Here is a 17,833-nt window from a genome sequence, read left to right on the forward strand (position 1 = left end):
CGATCTCCTGACCTCGTGATCCACCTACCTTGGCCTCCCAGAGTGCTGGGATTACAGGCATGAGCCACCGCGCCCGCCCAGAATGTCTGCTTTTAAAAGGCATTCAAGGCTGGGTGCAGTGGTTCACGCTTGCAGTACCAACACTTTGGAAGGCTGAGACCTGGAGTTCAAGACCAGGGTCTCAACTTAATGAGACCCTGTCTCTACAAATAATTTTAAAATTAGCTGGATGTGGTGGTACTTGCCTGCAATTCCAGCTACTCAGGAGGCTGAGGCGAGAGGATTGCTTGAGCCTGGGAGTTTGAGGCTGCAATAAGCTAGGATTGTGCCACCAAACTGCAGCCTGAACGACAGAGTGAGGAGACCCTGACTCAAAAAAAAAAAAAAAAAAAAAAAGTCATTGAAACCCTGGCTTCAGCCCATGTAAGGCTTTGTAGAGTAGCAACGTGGCCACACTTGCTCTCCTCACTCCCTGCTGCATGACTCTGGTTTGTTGGGACAGCCCCTGTGTTTCCAGGTATGCAGAAGATGGCAGGCTTTCCACTTAGCCATATCTGCCTCAGAACTGGTTGAACAAGCTGCCTGTTTATCCTCTTCCACCCTCTGGTTAGGTAATCTCCGCTGCTGGTGACCAGCTGGTGACCACGGGGCCTTGGTCTCTCCTCCCACATGCTGGCTCCCACCTTGGAGTTCTTTCCTGATCAAACAATACTAGTGGGGCCCAGAATCCTGGCAGTACCAGTATCTCCAGTGCTTTCTTCATCCTGTCTCCCCTGTGCAGACAGGAAGCTCCTCTCCTGTCCCCTCCCCTCATCCCCTCATCACTGCCTTCTCAGAGCCAATGCTTGCAGAGTGGCAGGGGGCTGGGTGCAGTGTTGCCCAGGAGTACAATGTTTATTCATTTTTAGGTTTGCTTTCCCCTCTGCACCCTGCCCTTTGCATTCCCCACGTGGAATGTGGTAAAGCTAATGTCCGTGAGAATGTGCGTGCTTTTCCCCTCCCACTCAGAGCTGTCTCAATGTTCCCAGAAAGGAGAAGAGCCATAGGTGTGAAATGCAGCCAGGTGATCCTTGTGGTAGTTAGGATGGGTGGGGAAGGAGAGTGGCTGGTATGGCAGGACTTTGCCCCCAGGCAGATCGTGGGCATCAAGTGCCAGTGCCATCATTGCCCAACAGGACCAAACTTCCTTAGCCCTTCCTTTCCTCCTCTGGATAGGTGATTTCTTTAAAACAATAAATTTTCATTATTAAATTTTCATTCCTTCGTGTATTCATCACTGCAACAGACTAATAGAGCTATTTTCATTTATTTGCATTCCCACCTAGTTTTTACTTCTCCTTATAAAAGGCTTTTGTGACTATGATTGTATCTATATATACATTTATGTTGTGCTCTTTTACTTCACACTATTTTATAGACATTCTTCCATGTTTTCACAGTCATCATAGTTAGCCAGTTTAAAAGGTTGTGTCATTCTCCATTGTATTTATAAGCGATTGTTTACTTAACTATTACACTGCTATTGGATATAAGATTTTTTCTCCCTGCATTTGCTTTAACTAATATTGTTTCAGAAAACTATAAGCATCTAGATTTTTCTTCTTTCATGTCTTTTTCCTAGAAATGAATTCTTAGGAGTAGGGTTTGTTGCAGTTGTGGTTCTTGGGTTGTATTGCCTAGTGGTCCTTCAACATGTGCTGCAACACACATGCATATTCCCGTTTTCCTGCATGCTTAGCCGCCATGTGTCTTGGCTAACTTTCTTGGAGGGAATGTAACAGATATGTAAAAGGTATATTTAGCTCCTTGTTGTTAGTTTAATTTGTATTTACAAGTTCCTAATGAGGTTTTGCCACCCGGATATAAAATGCAGTGGGAGGAAGCACAGTATTTGGACAGAGGCAGACCCAGGAGTGAATCTTGGTTCTAGTTCTAGCCAGTTGGGTGATCTTAAATAAGTTACTTAAGCTCCGCAAGGCTCAGTTTATCTGTAAAATGGGGATAATATCTACTTTACAGTACAGTTGTGAGGATTAAATAAAGTTTCAAAAGTGCCTGCACAGTAAAATTTTGTCCTTTTTTATCTCTCTTTTCTTTATCTATGATTGTATTTCTTCTTTTTTTTTTTTTTTGGAGACGGAGTCTCTGTCACCCAGGCTGGAGTGCAGTGATGTGATCTTGGTTGCTCACTGCAACCTTAGCTTCCTAAGTTCAAGCGATTCTCCTGCTTCAGCCTCCTGAGTCCTGGGATTACAGGTGTGCACCACCACACCCAACAATCATTGTATTTCATTTCATGAAAAATTATGTTTTCATAGTCTCTCCTTCTTTACCTACTAGAAGCTTGGCAGTGGTCTCATATATTACAGTGATCTCTTTATTTTTATTGAAATTAACTCTTTATTCATATTTAATATAAATAGCTTCCCCTTTTTGATTGCTTCTACTACAACTCTGTGTAGAGTTCTTATTCTCAAGGAATTTTTAAAAAGAGACATTTATAGACCTAAAGGCGACTATTATTGTTTCTCACTTTTCAGAACAATATTTACATATGTAAATGTTAAATAACTTGGCCAAGGTCACACAGCAGGTAAGTGGCAGAGCCAGCGTGAGACCCCAGGTGTCTGACCCTGCTCAGCCTTCCTGCTCTCCGTCTTTTCCACTGAGCCTCGCCTTCTCAAGTTGGAAGTCAAACACCAGATTTCAAAAATACATCTTTCCCCACCTGTTAAACTTGTGTGTATGCTTTGAACATACAGATACCTAGAGCATCCTAGAGAGTTTCTGACAGTGCAACAAACTTTCTTTTTAATCTTCATCGAATATAAAATAGCTGTTTTTCTATCAAAACAGCTGAGTTTTAATAGCTCTGAGTTTCTGACAGTGCAACAAACTTTCTTTTTAATATCTTCATCGAATATAAAATAATAGCTGTTTTTCTAGGTTCTGCAGTTAAAAAAAATACTAATGAACAAGATAAAATTACCTTTGAAAGAGCCCTCCTTGTGATGTGATATGGATGGATATAGGGAGGAGAAGCCTTTTCTGTTTTCATCTTCTAATTAAAGTGATAACAGCTCCTTTGTTACCTAGGTGCTGAGTGATGGTGGCTTTCATGTCTTGTCTGTTGACTACAGAGGTATGTGTTAAGAACGGTGTACAAAGATGTTTCAGTAACCAGGGGGCCTCTGATGACCCCTCGTTTTGAAGGCAGTGATACTGTGTTTGCCTTTTCTTGCTGCCAGGATTTGGGGACTCTACAGGTAAGCCCACAGAGGAGGGACTGACTACGGATGCCATTTGTGTCTATGAGTGGACCAAGGCAAGAAGTGGCATCACTCCCGTGTGTCTCTGGGGCCACTCTCTGGGTACAGGGTAAGTGAGATCTGCAAATGTGTCCTTAGGCAGGTCCTTGAGGCTTTAGTGTCCTATCAAAGGCAGCAGCCAGTAGTGGAGGGAGCACCGAGCCAGAAGACAGGGACTCTTTGCTGATCATTTTCACACACTAGAAGTGGCTGAAGATCTTGCCATCTTACCATGCTATTTGTAAAACAACAGAAGGTCCCTTCAGCTCTACGGTTATCTATTACATTGAAGTCCAAGTCTTTCTGAGGGTTTTAAAGGAAAGGATCCTTGGCCAGGCGGGGTAGCTCACACCTGTAATTCTAGCACTTTGGGAGGCTGAGGTGGGCCGATCACTTGAGGCCAGGAGTTCGAGACTAGCCTGGCCAACATGGCCAAACCCCGTCTTTACTAAAAATACCAAAAATTAGCTGGGCTTGGTGGTGTGTGCCTGTAATCCCAGCTACTCAGGAAGCTGAGGCAGGAGAATCACTTGAGCCCAGGGAGGTAGAGGTTGCAGTGAGCCGAGATTGTACCACTGCACTCCAGCCTGGGTGACAAAGTGAGGCTCTGTCTCCAAAAAAAAAAAAAAAAAAGAAAGAAAGAAAGAAAGAAAATGACCCCCTTAATATAGGGCCTGTGGAACCCTTTGAAATAGCGTGCAAATTTTGTGTCTATATGCATTTTTCTAACCAGAGAGCCCAGAGCTTTTATCAGATGCTCATACCAGAAGGTGCATTTTGTACTGTTATTGCTTAACACATGTACTAATTTTCATTGCTTTACAGAGTTGCAACAAATGCTGCAAAAGTGCTAGAAGAAAAAGGTAATATAAAATGCTTAAGTGGTATAATTTCCCATCTTCAGATGGGAAAGTAAAAACAGTCAAGAGACTATTGTGTACACTTTGAACATACAGACACCAAAAGCATCCCCACTTTAGATGGTTTCTGGCAGTGCAACAGGCTTTCTTTTTGATCTCCCTTTAATAGAAAACAAGAGCTGTTTTTTCAGATTCTGCAGTTAAAAATAAATATGAAGGAACAAGTTAAAATCACCTTGAAAGAGTCCTCCTTGGCCGATGTGGTGGCTCACGCCTGTAATCCCAGCACTTTGGGAGGCCGAGGCGGGTGGATCACGAGGTCAGGAGTTCGAGACCAGCCTGGCCAAGATGGTGAAACCCTGTCTCTACTAAAAATACAAAAATTTGCCAGGCACAGTGGTGGGTGCCTGTAATCCCAGCTACTTGGGAAGTTGAGGCAGGAGAATTGCTTGAACCCAGGAGGTGGAGGTTGCAGTAAGCCGAGATTGCCACTGCATTCTAGCCTGGGTGACAGAGCAAGAGTCTGTCTCAAAAAAAAAAAAAAAAAAAAGAGTCCTCCTAGTGATATCATATTAATTTAAATTACAGGATAAAAAAATACTGTATTATTAAATGATACACAGAACTGGCTTTCTGCAGCCCTTCTTAGTAATATTTATGTCAGGGTTTCTCAAAGTGATCTAACTGTTAGTATCAGAATCTTCGACCCTAGCTGATTTGAAGAATTAGAATCTCTGTGAACAGGGTCATTTAAAAAAAATTAAAATTAGAATTTACTCCTTATATAGAGATGCTATATAAATGCAAATATTCATTACCCTAATGCCATACAATTTAAACATTTACATTACAATTATCTGCTTTTGTGTGTGTGTGTTTTGCTCATGTTTGTATGGCTATTTTTGATTAAGGGCTACACGTGGTTTATGGAAAATCATAGAAATGATTTGAGGTTTGAACTGATATTATCTTCTTCCAGATATAATTTACTCTTCTCCTGAAAGGCAGTTATGGTAGGGACAGATCACCTTAATCTAATTAGAGATTGAGCTGATCTGAAGCTGGTCTTCAGTCTTTATGATGGCTGGCCTATTTCTAGTTCACATTACTCCTAGACTGTAGTTCTTTGAGATCACAACCAAAAAAGCCTTAGAAATGTACTAGGGTCCTCTTTTTTGTCAGATCCTGAACTCTAATTTCTGTCATTTGGATTTTGTCAGAATGCTGAAAGTTTTGTCTCGTTTCTGATTCTCTCAGCCACCACTATTGCTTTCAACTGAGTTGAGGGAAAAGGCAGCTCAAACTCTCTGGACTTCTCTCTTTTGGTATTGGTTCTGTAGTTTCTCACTGACCACTAGCCCCCATATCCATTCAAACATATACGTATACATACCTTAACCAACCACATCTTTTCTAATCGTTCTTAGAGTCAGTGTTGACCAAAACAACCTAGTCAGCCTCTGGCACATTCTTAGCAACGGACTGCATGGACTGCAGAAAACCGTCTTCCTGTAATACTTTGCTTTCTTTTTTTTTTTTTTTTTTGTGGCGGAGTCTTGCTCTGTCGCCAGGCTGGAGTGCAGTGGCGCAATCTCGGCTCACTGCAACCTCTGCCTCCCGGGTTCAAGCGATTCTCCTGCCTCAGCCTCTCGAGTAGCTGGAACTACAGGCGTGCACCACCACGCCTGCCTGATTTTTGTATTTTTAGTAGAGATGGGGTTTCACCATGTTGGCCAGGATGGTCTCCATCTCCTGACCTCGTGATCCGCCTGCCTTGGCCTCCCAAAATGCTAGTATTACAGGTGTGAGCCACCGTGCCTGGCCTTGCTTTCTTGTTGTCCAAGCCATGATGACCTGGTTGTGTTCTTAGAAGAAGGTAGTGGTTTTCAATTATCATCATGTGCACAGAAACCTCTTGGGGAGGGGAGGATGGAAGCGTGTTAAAATGCACATTCTCAGCCCTCATCCTGGAGAATCTGACTCATAAATATGAGGTGGGGTCCAGGAATTTGCATTATTAATAACCTTCACAAATAATTTTGATGCACGTAGCTCATGTACAAGATCTTGAATACTCCTTATCTAGGAAAGATGGTATTTGAATAGGGGAGTTACTGATTCCTTTCTTTCTTTCTTTCATTTCAAGGATGCCCAGTTGATGCTATTGTCTTGGAAGCTCCATTTACCAACATGTGGGTTGCAAGTATCAATTATCCCTTGTTAAAGGTGAGACTCTGATTCTTCTTTACAAGGGATCAAAGTAGGCTATTTTGATACAGTGTAGGCTATTTCTACACATGTATGTTTATTAACAGTCTTCCTTTTCTTAAGTAGTTTTATATGTTTTTAAGTTATTCTAATCTGAGACAGTTTATTAACCAGTTACCACAAAAGGGAACCCATGGCTGTCGGATTTGATATTTCCTTCGCTTTCTTCTAACGATATCTGTTTTATAGTTTTGTAGTAGATAGACTTGCCTTAAGTTTATTCTTTATTTTTATTTTCTTCTTAAAAGTGAAAACAAACGTTTCATACATCATTTTTGAGCCCTATGAATGTCATTTGAATATCTTCCATAAATTCATCGTAAGAAAGTTTCTAGAGAATTTAAGAAAGCTGCGAAATACTTTTACACAGTATGCCAGATGAAGACAAACTTTCTAAGAAAATAAGTTCAAAGGCCGGGAGTGGTGGCTCCCACCTGTAATCCCAGCACTTGGGGAGGCCGAGGTGGCTGGATCACAAGGTCAAGAGATTGAGACCATCCTGGCCAAAATGGTGAAACTCCGTCTCTACTAAAAATACAAAAATTAGCTGGGCGTGGTGGCACGCACCTGTAGTCCCAGCTACTCAGGAGGCTGAGGCAGGAGAGTCGCTTGAACCCGGGAGGCAGAGGTTGCAGTGAGCTGTGATCACGCCACTACACTCCAGCCTGGCGACAGAGTGAGACTTCGTCTCAAAGAAAGAAAAAAAATCTATTGTGTAGACTATCCTAACTTTATAATCTTATTCTATACCTAATGCTCAATTGTTTATAGTTGTACATACGTGTAAACGTTAGCAAATGAGAGGTGGGGAGAGAGAGAGAGCGAAAGTCTTAGAGGGATACATGGCCTCAATTTAAAAATTATTCTACATTGTTGTTTCATACTGTAAGACATCTTGGAGTATGTTACTCTAACAACTTTAGGAATTTTTTTGTACAATAAGCCATCATAGATAGAATTCCATCATAGACAGAATTTCTGAAACTTACTTAACTATTTTCAGGGAAAAGTAGCTCACCACTTTCTAGGACAGCGAGTTCACATAATCACATACTCTTGAAAATGGCTTTAATATCTAAGTTTAACTAAATATAGGAATCCCCTCTACAATGCAAAATACTGAATGCTGAGTAATTTCAGATATAATAAATATTTTCAATTGGTTCTAGAAACTGAACATTCATTTTAATATAATATAACCATTAATTGCATATCTATCATATTACTCTAAGTCATTACTAATAAATTCATTAAATTGTAGGTATGTAACATAAGTCAAATACAATCTTTTTATTTAGTTTGTTTTTAAAAATGTGTTAATGTTGAAATTTAGCGAAATAAGGAAAATACATGATCTAATGAGCAATTATAAACTGAACACCCATGTAACTATTACCTACGTCAAGAAATGAGCATCACCCACACTCTAGAAGTCTTCTGTATATTACTTCCCAATCCAGTAAGCCTTATTTTAGATGTAATCCTTAGTCCTTAGATGGAATTCTTAGATGAATTTTACGGTAATCATATCTATGCATTTATTTATAGAGTTACCACCTGTACATGCATCTCTGAGCAATATTGTTTTGTCTGTGAACTTTATATAAAAGTAAAATTATATAGAATGTATTTTATTTTTTTCACCCAACATTATATTTGTGGGATTGTATTCATGATGTGCATAGTATAGCTGTAGGTTGGTTATTTTCATTGCCATATACTATTCCATTGTATGTACATACGAAAATTTATTGATCTATTGTGTTGTTTATTATATTTGTATTACTTTCAGTTTGGGGAAATTAACAATATTGTTGTTATGAATGTTCTTGAACCTGTATTCTGTAAACATGTACAAGAATTTCACCGGGGTATACCCTAGGAGTAGAATTGTGGGGTAATAAGGTATCCATATGGCCAGCTTTAATAATTACAGTGCAAGTTTTCCTAAATGACTTTACCACTTTACTCTCTCACCAATCCTGTATGAGAGCTCCAGTTGCTTCAAATCCTTGCCCTCATATTGATATATCAATATGGTTGTAATTTGCATTTCCCTTATAACCAGTGAGGTTGGGCAACTTTTAATATGTTTATTAGCCATTTGGATATCATCTTTTGTGAGGTACTGGTTCATGTATTTTGCCCATTTTTCAGGTAGATTTTATTTCTTTTTATTTGTTGAATTTCTTCATAGATGCTGGATAGGAGTCATTAGAACATTATTTTTATTGTAAATATATTGTATTATTTTGTTTTGTCTTTTCACTTTCTTAATGATATGTCATGATAAAGAGACGTTTCTTTTTTTTTGAGGTAGAGTCTGGCTCTGTCGTCCAGGCTGGAGTGCAGTGGCGTGATATCGGCTCACTGCAAGCTCCGCTTCCCAGGTTCACGCCATTCTCCTGCCTCAGCCTCCCGAGTAGCTGGGACTACAGGCGCCCGCCACCATGCCTGGCTAATTTTTCTGTGTTTTTAGTAGAGACGGGGTTTCACCGTGTTAGGCAGGATGATCTCAATCTCCTGACCTCGTGATCCGCCCACCTCGATCTCCCAAAGTGCTGGGATTACAGGCGTGAGCCACCGCGCCCAGCTGATAAAGAGAGATTTCTAAATTTAATGTGGACCAATTTACCAATATTTTTCTTTATGGTAACTTTTATGTCATTTATAATAAAACTCTGCTTACCCAAAGATTATCAAGATACTCTTCTATGTTGTCTTCTGGAAACTCTATTTTACCTTTTACATGTAAAGTTATAATCCACAGGTTTAGATTTTTGTATGGAGGCAGGGGTCCACATGAGTGTCTAATTGGTCTAGAGTCATTTATTAAATGGACCTTCCCCACCACTATGCAGTGCTAATGTTTGCATATATCAGTGTCTATACATATAGAGAGAGGTCTGGTGGTAGGTTCTCATTTCTCTCCATTGTCTATCTGTCAATCTTAATATACTATGGTCTTTTAATTACTATAGCTTTATAATATGTCTTGATATCTGGTTGTATAAGTTCCTCAGCTTTGTCTTCTTATTCAGGATTGTCTTGGCTATTCTTAACGCTTTGCATTTCGGTATACATTTTGAAATACACTTGTCATGTTCTACAGAAAACTTGCTGGGACTTTGGGATTGCATTGGATCTATCTGGGGGACTTGAGATCAATTTGGGGGACTTGGTATCTTTCTAACATTGAGTCTTCAAATTCATGAGTATTGTGTTTTATTTATTATTTATTTATTTAATTTTACATTTATTTCTCATTTAGGTTTTGTTTAGTTTCAGTTTTACATCATATTCTCCTAGAAGCAAAGCCTGAGACAGAGACTTGGTGTGTTTGATTTATTGAGGAAATGTTCTTCAGGAAAAAACCCAAAAGGGAATGAGGGTAGTAGCACTGGAAAGGGGGAAGAGCAGAACAAGGACGTGACCTCAGGCAAAGTCTAGCTTTGGCCTGATTCAGGCGGGGTGCTAAGCTTTGAAGCAAAGGGCCTGTTGTTTCTGCCCTCCGCTAAGGTAGGCAGTGGAGGAGGGGTGGGAGGATGGCGTAACCTTTTAGGAGTGATGGCTTCTGTCATCTAAGAATAAGGAGAAGCAGCCAACACTCACAGCAGAAGTTAATTAATTTTGTCAGTCTTTTCAAAGAACCAGCTTTGACTTTATCTTCTGTGTTATATGGTTTCTATATTTTTAATTTCTGGTTTTACCTGTATTATTCCCTTTCTCATATGTTCTTTGGATTTAAGTTGTTATTTAAAAATTTCTTTAGATAGTACTTAATACCATCTAATAATTTATTACTATTTTTTTTCTAATTTATGTACTAAGGCATACTTAACCTAAACCACACTTCAGCTGCAACCAAATAAGAAAGTGTGTTCTAATTATCATTTAGTTCAAAATATTTTATAATATTATTGTGATTTCCTCCTTGACTATATGGATTATTTAGAAGTATGATTCATAACTTCTATGCATTTGGGCATTTGATTATGATTTTTATTGATTTTTACCTTAAATCTCTCAAGATCCAAGAATATACTGTGTATGATTTTAGTCTTTTGAAATTTGTTGAGACTCGCTTTGTGTACTAATGTATGGTCAATTTTGGCAAATTTTCCATATGCTTGAAAAGAATGTGTTCTGCTGTTTTTCATGCAGTGTTCTATGTACGTCGATTGAATCGGGATTATTAACCATGCTTAAATTTGTCAGGCCTCTGAGCCCAAGCCAAGCCATCGCATCCCCTGTGACTTGTAGGTATATGCCCAGATGGCCTGAAGTAACTGAAGAATCACAAAAGAAGTGAATATGCCCTGCCCCACCTTAACTGATGACATTCCACCATAAAAGAAGTGTAAATGGCCGGTCCTTGCCTTAAGTGATGACATTACCTTGTGAAAGTCCTTTTCCTGGCTCATCCTGGCTCAGAAGCTCCCCCACTGAGCACCTTGTGACCCCCACCCCTGCCCACCAGAGAACAACCCCCTTTGATTGTAATTTTCCATTACCTTCCCAAATCCTATAAAACAGCCCCACCCCTATCTCCCTTGGCTGACTCTCTTTTCGGACTCAGCCCGCCTGCACCCAGGTGAAATAAACAGCCATGTTGCTCACACAAAGCCTGTTTGGTGGTCTCTTCACATGGACGCGCATGAAATTTGGTGCCGTGACTCGGATCGGGGGACCTCCCTTGGGAGATCAATCCCCCATCCTCCTGCTCTTTGCTCAATGAGAACAATCCACCTACGACCTTAGGTCCTCAGACCGACCAGCCCAAGAAACATCTCACCAATTTCAAATCCGGTAAGCGGCCTCTTTTTACTCTCTTCTCCAACCTCCCTCACTATCCCTCAACCTCTTTCTCCTTTCAATCTTGGCACCACACTTCAATCTCTCCCTTCTCTTAATTTCAATTCCTTTCATTTTCTGGTAGAGACAAAGGAGACACGTTTTATCCGTGGACCCAAAACTCCGGCGCTGGCCACAGACTGGGAAGGCAGCCTTCCCTTGGTGTTTAATCATTGCAGGGACACCTCTGATTATTCACTCACGTTTCAAGGGTGTCAGACCACGCAGGGACGCCTGCCTTGGTCCTTCACCCTTAGCGGCAAGTCCCGCTTTTCTGGGGAAGGGGCAAGTACCCCAACCCCTTCTCTCCTTGTCTCTACCCCTTCTCTGCTCTTCTGGGGGAGGGGCAAGTACCCCTCAACCCCTTCTCCTTCACCCTTAGCGGCAAGTCCCGCTTTCCTAGGGGGCAAAAAACCCCCAATCACTTATTTCCACACCCTGACCTCTTATCTCTGTGCCCTAATCCCTTATTTCCGTGCCCCAACCCCTTCTCTGCTTTTCTGGAGGGCAAGAACCCCCCACCCCTTCTCCATGTCTCTACTCTTTTCTCTGGGCTTGCCTCCTTCACTATGGGCAAGCTTCCACCTTCCATTCCTCCTTCTTCTCCCTTAGCCTGTGTTCTCAAAAACTTAAAACCTCTTCAACTCACACCTGACCTAAAACCTAAATGACTTATTTTCTTCTGCAATGCCGCTTGACCCCAATACAAACCGACAGTAGTTCCAAATAGCCAGAAAATGGCACTTTGAATTTTTCCATCCTGCAAGATCTAAATAATTCTTGTTGTAAAATAGGCAAACGGTCTGAGGTGCCTGACGTCCAGGCATTCTTTTACTCATCAGTCCCTTACTAGTCTCTGTGCCCACTGCAACTCGTCCCAAATCTTCCTTCTTTCCCTCCCGCCTGTCCCCTCAGTCCCAACCCCAAGCGTCGCTGAGTCTTTCTAATCTTCCTTTTCTACCGACCCATCTGACCTCTCCCTTCCTCCCCAGGTTGTTCCTCGCCAGGCCGAGCTAGGTCCCAATTCTTCCTCAGCCTCCACTCCTCCACCCTATAATCTTTTTATTGCCTCCCCTCCTCACACCTGGTCGGGCTTACAGTTTCGTTCCGTGACTAGCCCTCCCCGACCTGCCCAGCAATTTACTCTTAAAAAGGTGGCTGGAGCTAAAGGCATAGTCAAGGTTAATGCTCCTTTTTCTTTATCCCAAATCAGATAGCATTTAGGCTCTTTTTCATCAAATATAAAAATCCAGCCCAGTTCATGACTCGTTTGGCAGCAACCCTGAGACACTTTACAGCCCTAGACCCTAAAAGGTCAAAAGGCCGTCTTATTCTCAATATACATTTTATTAGCCAATCTGCTCCCGACATTAAATAAAACTCCAAAAATTAAATTCCGGCCCTCAAACCCCACAACAGGATTTAATTAACCTCACCTTCAAGGTGTACAATAATAGAAAAAATTTGCAATTCCTTGCCTCCACTGTGAGACAAACCCCAGCCACATCTCCAGCACACAAGAACTTCCAAACGCCTGAACCGCAGCAGCCAGGCGTTCCTCCAGAACCTCCTCCCCCAGGAGCTTGCTACACGTGCCGGAAATCTGGCCACTGGGCCTAGGAATGCCCGCAGCCCGGGATTCCTCCTAAGCCGCGTCCCATCTCTGTGGGACCCCACTGAAAATCGGACTGTTCAACTCACCTGGCAGCCACTCCCAGAGCCCCTGGAACTCTGGCCCAAGGCTCTCTGACTGACTCCTTCCCAGATCTTCTCGGCTTAGCGGCTGAAGACTGACACTGCCCGATCGCCTCGGAAGCCCCCTAGACCATCACGGACGCCGAGCTTCCGGTAACTCTCACAGTGGAAGGTAAGCCCGTCCCCTTCTTAATCAATACGGAGGCTACCCACTCCACATTACCCTCTTTTCAAGGGCCCGTTTCCCTTGCCTCCATAACTGTTGTGGGTATTGACGGCCAGGCTTCTGAACCTCTTAAAACTCCCCAACTCTGATGCCAACTTAGACAATACTCTTTTAAGCATTCCTTTTTAGTTATCCCCACCTGCCCAGTTCCCTTATTAGGCTGAGACACTTTAACTAAATTATCTGCTTCCCTGACTATTCCTGGACTACAGCTGTATCTCATTGCCGCCCTTCTTCCCAATCCAAAGCCTCCTTTGCGTCCTCCTCTTGTATCCCCCCACCTTAACCCACAAGTATAAGATACCTCTACTCCCTCCTTGGTGACCGATCATGCACCCCTTACCATCTCATTAAAACCTAATCACCCTTACCCCACTCAACGCCAATATCCCGTCCCGCAGCATGCTTTAAAAAGATTAAAGCCTGTTATCACTCGCCTGCTACAGCATGGCCTTTTAAAGCCTATAAACTCTCCTTACAATTCCCCCGTTTTACCTGTCAGCCCTGAGAAACATCGCCCATTCTCCCTCCATACCACCCCCCAAAAATTTTCACCGCCCCAACACTTCAACACTATTTTATTTTTCTTATTAATATAAGAAGGCAGGAATGTCAGGCCTCTGAGCCCAAGCCAAGCCATCGCATCCCCTGTGACTTGCACGTATACACCCAGATGGCCTGAAGTAACTGAAGAATCACAAAAGAAGTGAAAAGGCCCTGCCCCGCCTTAACTGATGACATTCCACCATTGTGATTTGTTCCTGCCCCACCTTAACTGAGTGATTAACCCTGCGAATTTCCTTCTCCTGGCTCAGAAGCTGCCCCACCTTAACTGAGTGATTAACCCTGCGAATTTCCTTCTCCTGGCTCAGAAGCTCCCCAACTGAGCACCTTGTGACCCCCCCCCCGCCGCCGGCCCACCAGAGAGCAACCCCCTTTGACTGTAATTTTCCATTACCTTCCGAAATCCTATAAAACGGCCCCACCCCTATCTCCCTTGGCTGACTCTCTTTTCGGACTCAGCCTGCCTGCACCCAGGTGAAATAAACAGCCATGTTGCTCACACAAAGCCTGTTTGGTGGTCTCTTCACACAGACGCGCATGAAAAAATTTTGTCTATTGTTACTGGTTTTTTGGACTGCTTGCTTTTTCAGTTACTCAAAGAGGATTATTAAAGTACCTCATCATGATTGTGGAATGGTTTATTTCTATTTTAGTACTGTTACTTTTTGTTTTAGTTTTTTTGAGGTTATGTTGTTAGGTACATAAGCCTAATAATATTATGATTTAGTTTAGTTTTTTTTTTTTTTTTTTGAGATGGAGTTTCACTCTTGTCGCCCAGACTGGAGTGCAGTGGCGTGATCTCAGCTCATGGCAACCTCTGCCTCCTGAGTTCAAGCTATTCTCCTGTCCCACCCTCCCAAGTAGCTGGGATTACAGGCATGTGCCAACACAGCTGGTTAATTTTTTGTATTTTTAGGAGAGACAGGGTTTTACCATGTTGACCAGGCTAGTCTTAAACTCTTGACCTCAGGTGATCCACCTGCCTCAGCCTCCCAAACTGCTGGGATTACAGGCATGAGCCACCATTGCCAGCCTATGATTTAGTTTTCATATCTTCCAGGTGGATTCATCATTTTCATCATAAAATGTCCACCTTTTTTGTGATCAATATTGCTTCTTGACTTAAAGTCAACTTTGTCCAATATTTGTATATCTTTGTTTTGATTAGTGTTTGCATGGTATAGGTTTTTCTATCACTTGATCTCAACAGGACATAAATAGGAGGTATAAAGTTAACAACAGGGATTTCTACGGGTCTCTTTGGAATCAGTTTTGTTACTCAGAATTGAAAGGCAGCATGATATTGTGGAAAAGAGCATGGGCTGTGGAGCCCCTCAGACTTGGGTTCAAATCTGTCCTTGGCCACATACCCTTTGTGACCTTGGTAAATTGTTTCTCCCTAAGTTTTCCCATTTTTTTTACCAAGGGGTTGGCGAAGACCACTTCACAGGGTTGTTGTGAAGACTGAATTAAGTAAGATAATATATGTAAAGTACCCAGCTGCTCGTAAGCACTAGACAAATACTTGTTCCTTTCTGTCCCTCTTTCTGTTACAAATTAGGCTAAAGTGTTATGTATGGCAAGAAAAGGCAGGGAAAATTCAAGGCAGGGAGAATTACAGAAGAGAGAGGCTTTGCTCACAGGTGTGGCCAATGAAGACTTCACAGCCTATTGGACCTAAGCTTCTTTCTTGAAGGTGAGGGAAAGCAGTTAGGAAACAGAGCGAGGAACAGGTGAATGTCAACTCAGACCCCTGGCAGGAATGGGGCTGTTCTATGTTATAAACTGCCTGAGAGTTAATAGAGGACTTCCACACAAGTCTTTCGCACTCGTTATTCTTTTAAATCCTCACAGCAACTCTCTGAGTTTGTCATCATTGCTTCCACTTAGAGATGAGAGAAATGGAGACCTATAGGTTTGCCTAATTGTCACATATCTTATAAGAAGAAGAAATGAGACTCAAACCTACATCTTCTAATTGCAGGCAGATAGACTGGAGGTGAGCAGGGTTTGGAATGAAAGATTGTGGCCAGATGTGGATGGGCTTGCTGTCTAGTTGTTGTTTTCAGTAGATAGTGTGGCATGCCCAAAGCTTCGTAACAGCAGATTTAATATAACTGGTATTTTAAGGATGTTTATCTGGTGGTGTTACAGAAGAGAGAGGAAGGTAGGAAGACCAATTAGGAGAGCCCATTGCCATGGTCTAGGCTGGAGGGGAAGGTATGACCTGTGAGTCTCAAAGGGCACTCCTGGCTGGAAGGGAATGAGGAATAATGAGAGTAGATTGACCGGGGTTTGCTTTCTTCCTACTCTTTCAGAATTTGAGGTGAATTGCTGAAGGACTTCTCTTACTGAATTCTCCTCAGGGGAGTCTTAATTCCAGGGGTGAGAGTACCAGAAGACAAAAGAGAAAACAAAACAAGAAATCTTGCCCTTAGCATGGAAGAGGACGGAGAAGAAAGAGAAGGAAAGGCTGTGTCAGGAAGTCCAGAGCACACCTGAATGCAGATCAGTTGCTATGAGACCAGGCCAAAAAGTTCAGGCCAGACAAATCCCACAGAACCAAGGAGATTCCAGCTGGGCACGGTGGCTCACGCCTGTAATCCCAGCACTTTGGGAGGCCGAGACGGGTGGATCACCTGAGGTCAGGAGTTCAAGACCAGCCTGGCCAACATGGCGAGACCCTGTCTCTACTAAAAATACAAAAATTAGCTGGGCATGGTGGCAGGTGCCTGTAATCCCAGCTACTCGGGAGGTTGAGGCAGGAAAATCACTTGAACCCGGGAGGCGGAGGTGCGGTGAACCGAGATCGTGCCACTGCACTCCAGCCTGGCCAACAAGAATGACACTCCGTCTCAAAAAAACAAAACAAAATAAAACCAAAAACCAAGGAGACTCCTGGGGGAATAGCAGGCCTAAGCCAGAACTATGAAGCAGCAATTTGTATTTAGTGGCACTGGCTTACCTATTTTATACCCATTTCCTTACCACATTCCCTAAAATGACATCAATTACTTTCTAAAATCAGAAAAATTGTATTTAAGTTTATTCTATTTAGAAAGTCTCTATTCTATTATTACAGTTCATAGTAGGAGACTATTAACAAATGACATTATAGCCATGGGGCAAGTTTTAATTTCTTTTTCTTTTTAAAAAATTGTGAAGCAGAAGTTTGTATTTATTGGGTCCAGCCTCCCTATTCTGTGCCTATTTCCTTCTCTTGGCCATGTCCCATTTACTACCCCCTCTACCCCTCCTCTCTCAGGCACAACACGAAAATGTATAATACTTTGCTTATTTTTCCTCTTTGCAAATTTATTGCAAAGATTTGTAATCCCAGCACTTTGGGAGGCTGAGGCAGGCAGATCATTTGAGGTCAGAGTTCGAGACCAGCCTAGCCAACATGGCGAAACACCATCTCTACTAAAAATACAAAATTACCTGGGCGTGGTGATGCATGCCTGTAGTCCCAGCTACTTGGGTGGCTGAGGCAGGAGAATTGCTTGAACCCAGGAGGCAGACATTGCAGTGAGCCAAGATTGCACCACTGCACTCCAGCCTAGGCGACAGAGTGAGACTCTGTCTAAAAAAAAAAAAAAGAAAAAAAAATTTAAATCTGGGCCAGGCACTGTGGCTCATGCCTGTAATCCCAGCCCTTTGGGTGGTCAAGGCCAGAAGATGGCTTTGAGCCCAGGAGTTCAAGACCAGTCTAGGAAACATGGTGAAACCCCTTCTGTACAAAAAAATTAGTTGGGTGTGGTGGCACACCCCTGTAGTCCCAGCTACTATGGAGGCTGAGGAGGGAGGATTGCTTGAGCCCAGGAGTTTGAGCGCTGCAGTGAGCCATGAGCATGCCACTGCACCCACTCCCAGTCTAGGCAACAGACTGAGACCCTGTCTCAAAATAAACAAATACATAAAATAAGTAATATCTGAAATTCAATCATACTAAGATGAAAATGACAGATAATAACAAAGTGTACGCCAGGGATATTTGCACAATAGACTCATTTTGTCTTTAGCAAATATTTATCAAGTGTCTATTATGTACCAGGAAC

At 42.4% G+C, this 17,833-nt stretch overlaps 1 protein-coding gene across 6 annotated transcripts in view; it reads left to right on the forward strand.

Annotated features, from left to right (window-relative positions):
• The window catches only part of ABHD12B (abhydrolase domain containing 12B), a 37,721-nt gene that overhangs the window by 15,313 nt on the left and 4,575 nt on the right, over positions 1–17,833 (forward strand). For 4 of the 6 annotated variants that reach the window (XM_034937536.3, XM_003831727.6, XM_034937540.3 and 1 more), the window contains 4 exons: positions 3,097–3,142; positions 3,249–3,378; positions 4,134–4,171; positions 6,315–6,394. In XM_034937536.3, the coding sequence (XP_034793427.1) occupies positions 3,097–3,142; positions 3,249–3,378; positions 4,134–4,171; positions 6,315–6,394 (294 nt within the window). Of the gene's footprint in view, positions 1–3,096; positions 3,143–3,248; positions 3,379–4,133; positions 4,172–6,314; positions 6,395–10,600; positions 12,520–17,833 lie in introns of those variants that run through there. The other 2 variants (XM_034937539.3, XM_034937538.3) reach the window with 2 other exon arrangements.

This window comes from Pan paniscus, chromosome 15 (genome assembly GCF_029289425.2).
Source record: "Pan paniscus chromosome 15, NHGRI_mPanPan1-v2.0_pri, whole genome shotgun sequence".
Taxonomy (NCBI): domain Eukaryota; kingdom Metazoa; phylum Chordata; class Mammalia; order Primates; family Hominidae; genus Pan; species Pan paniscus.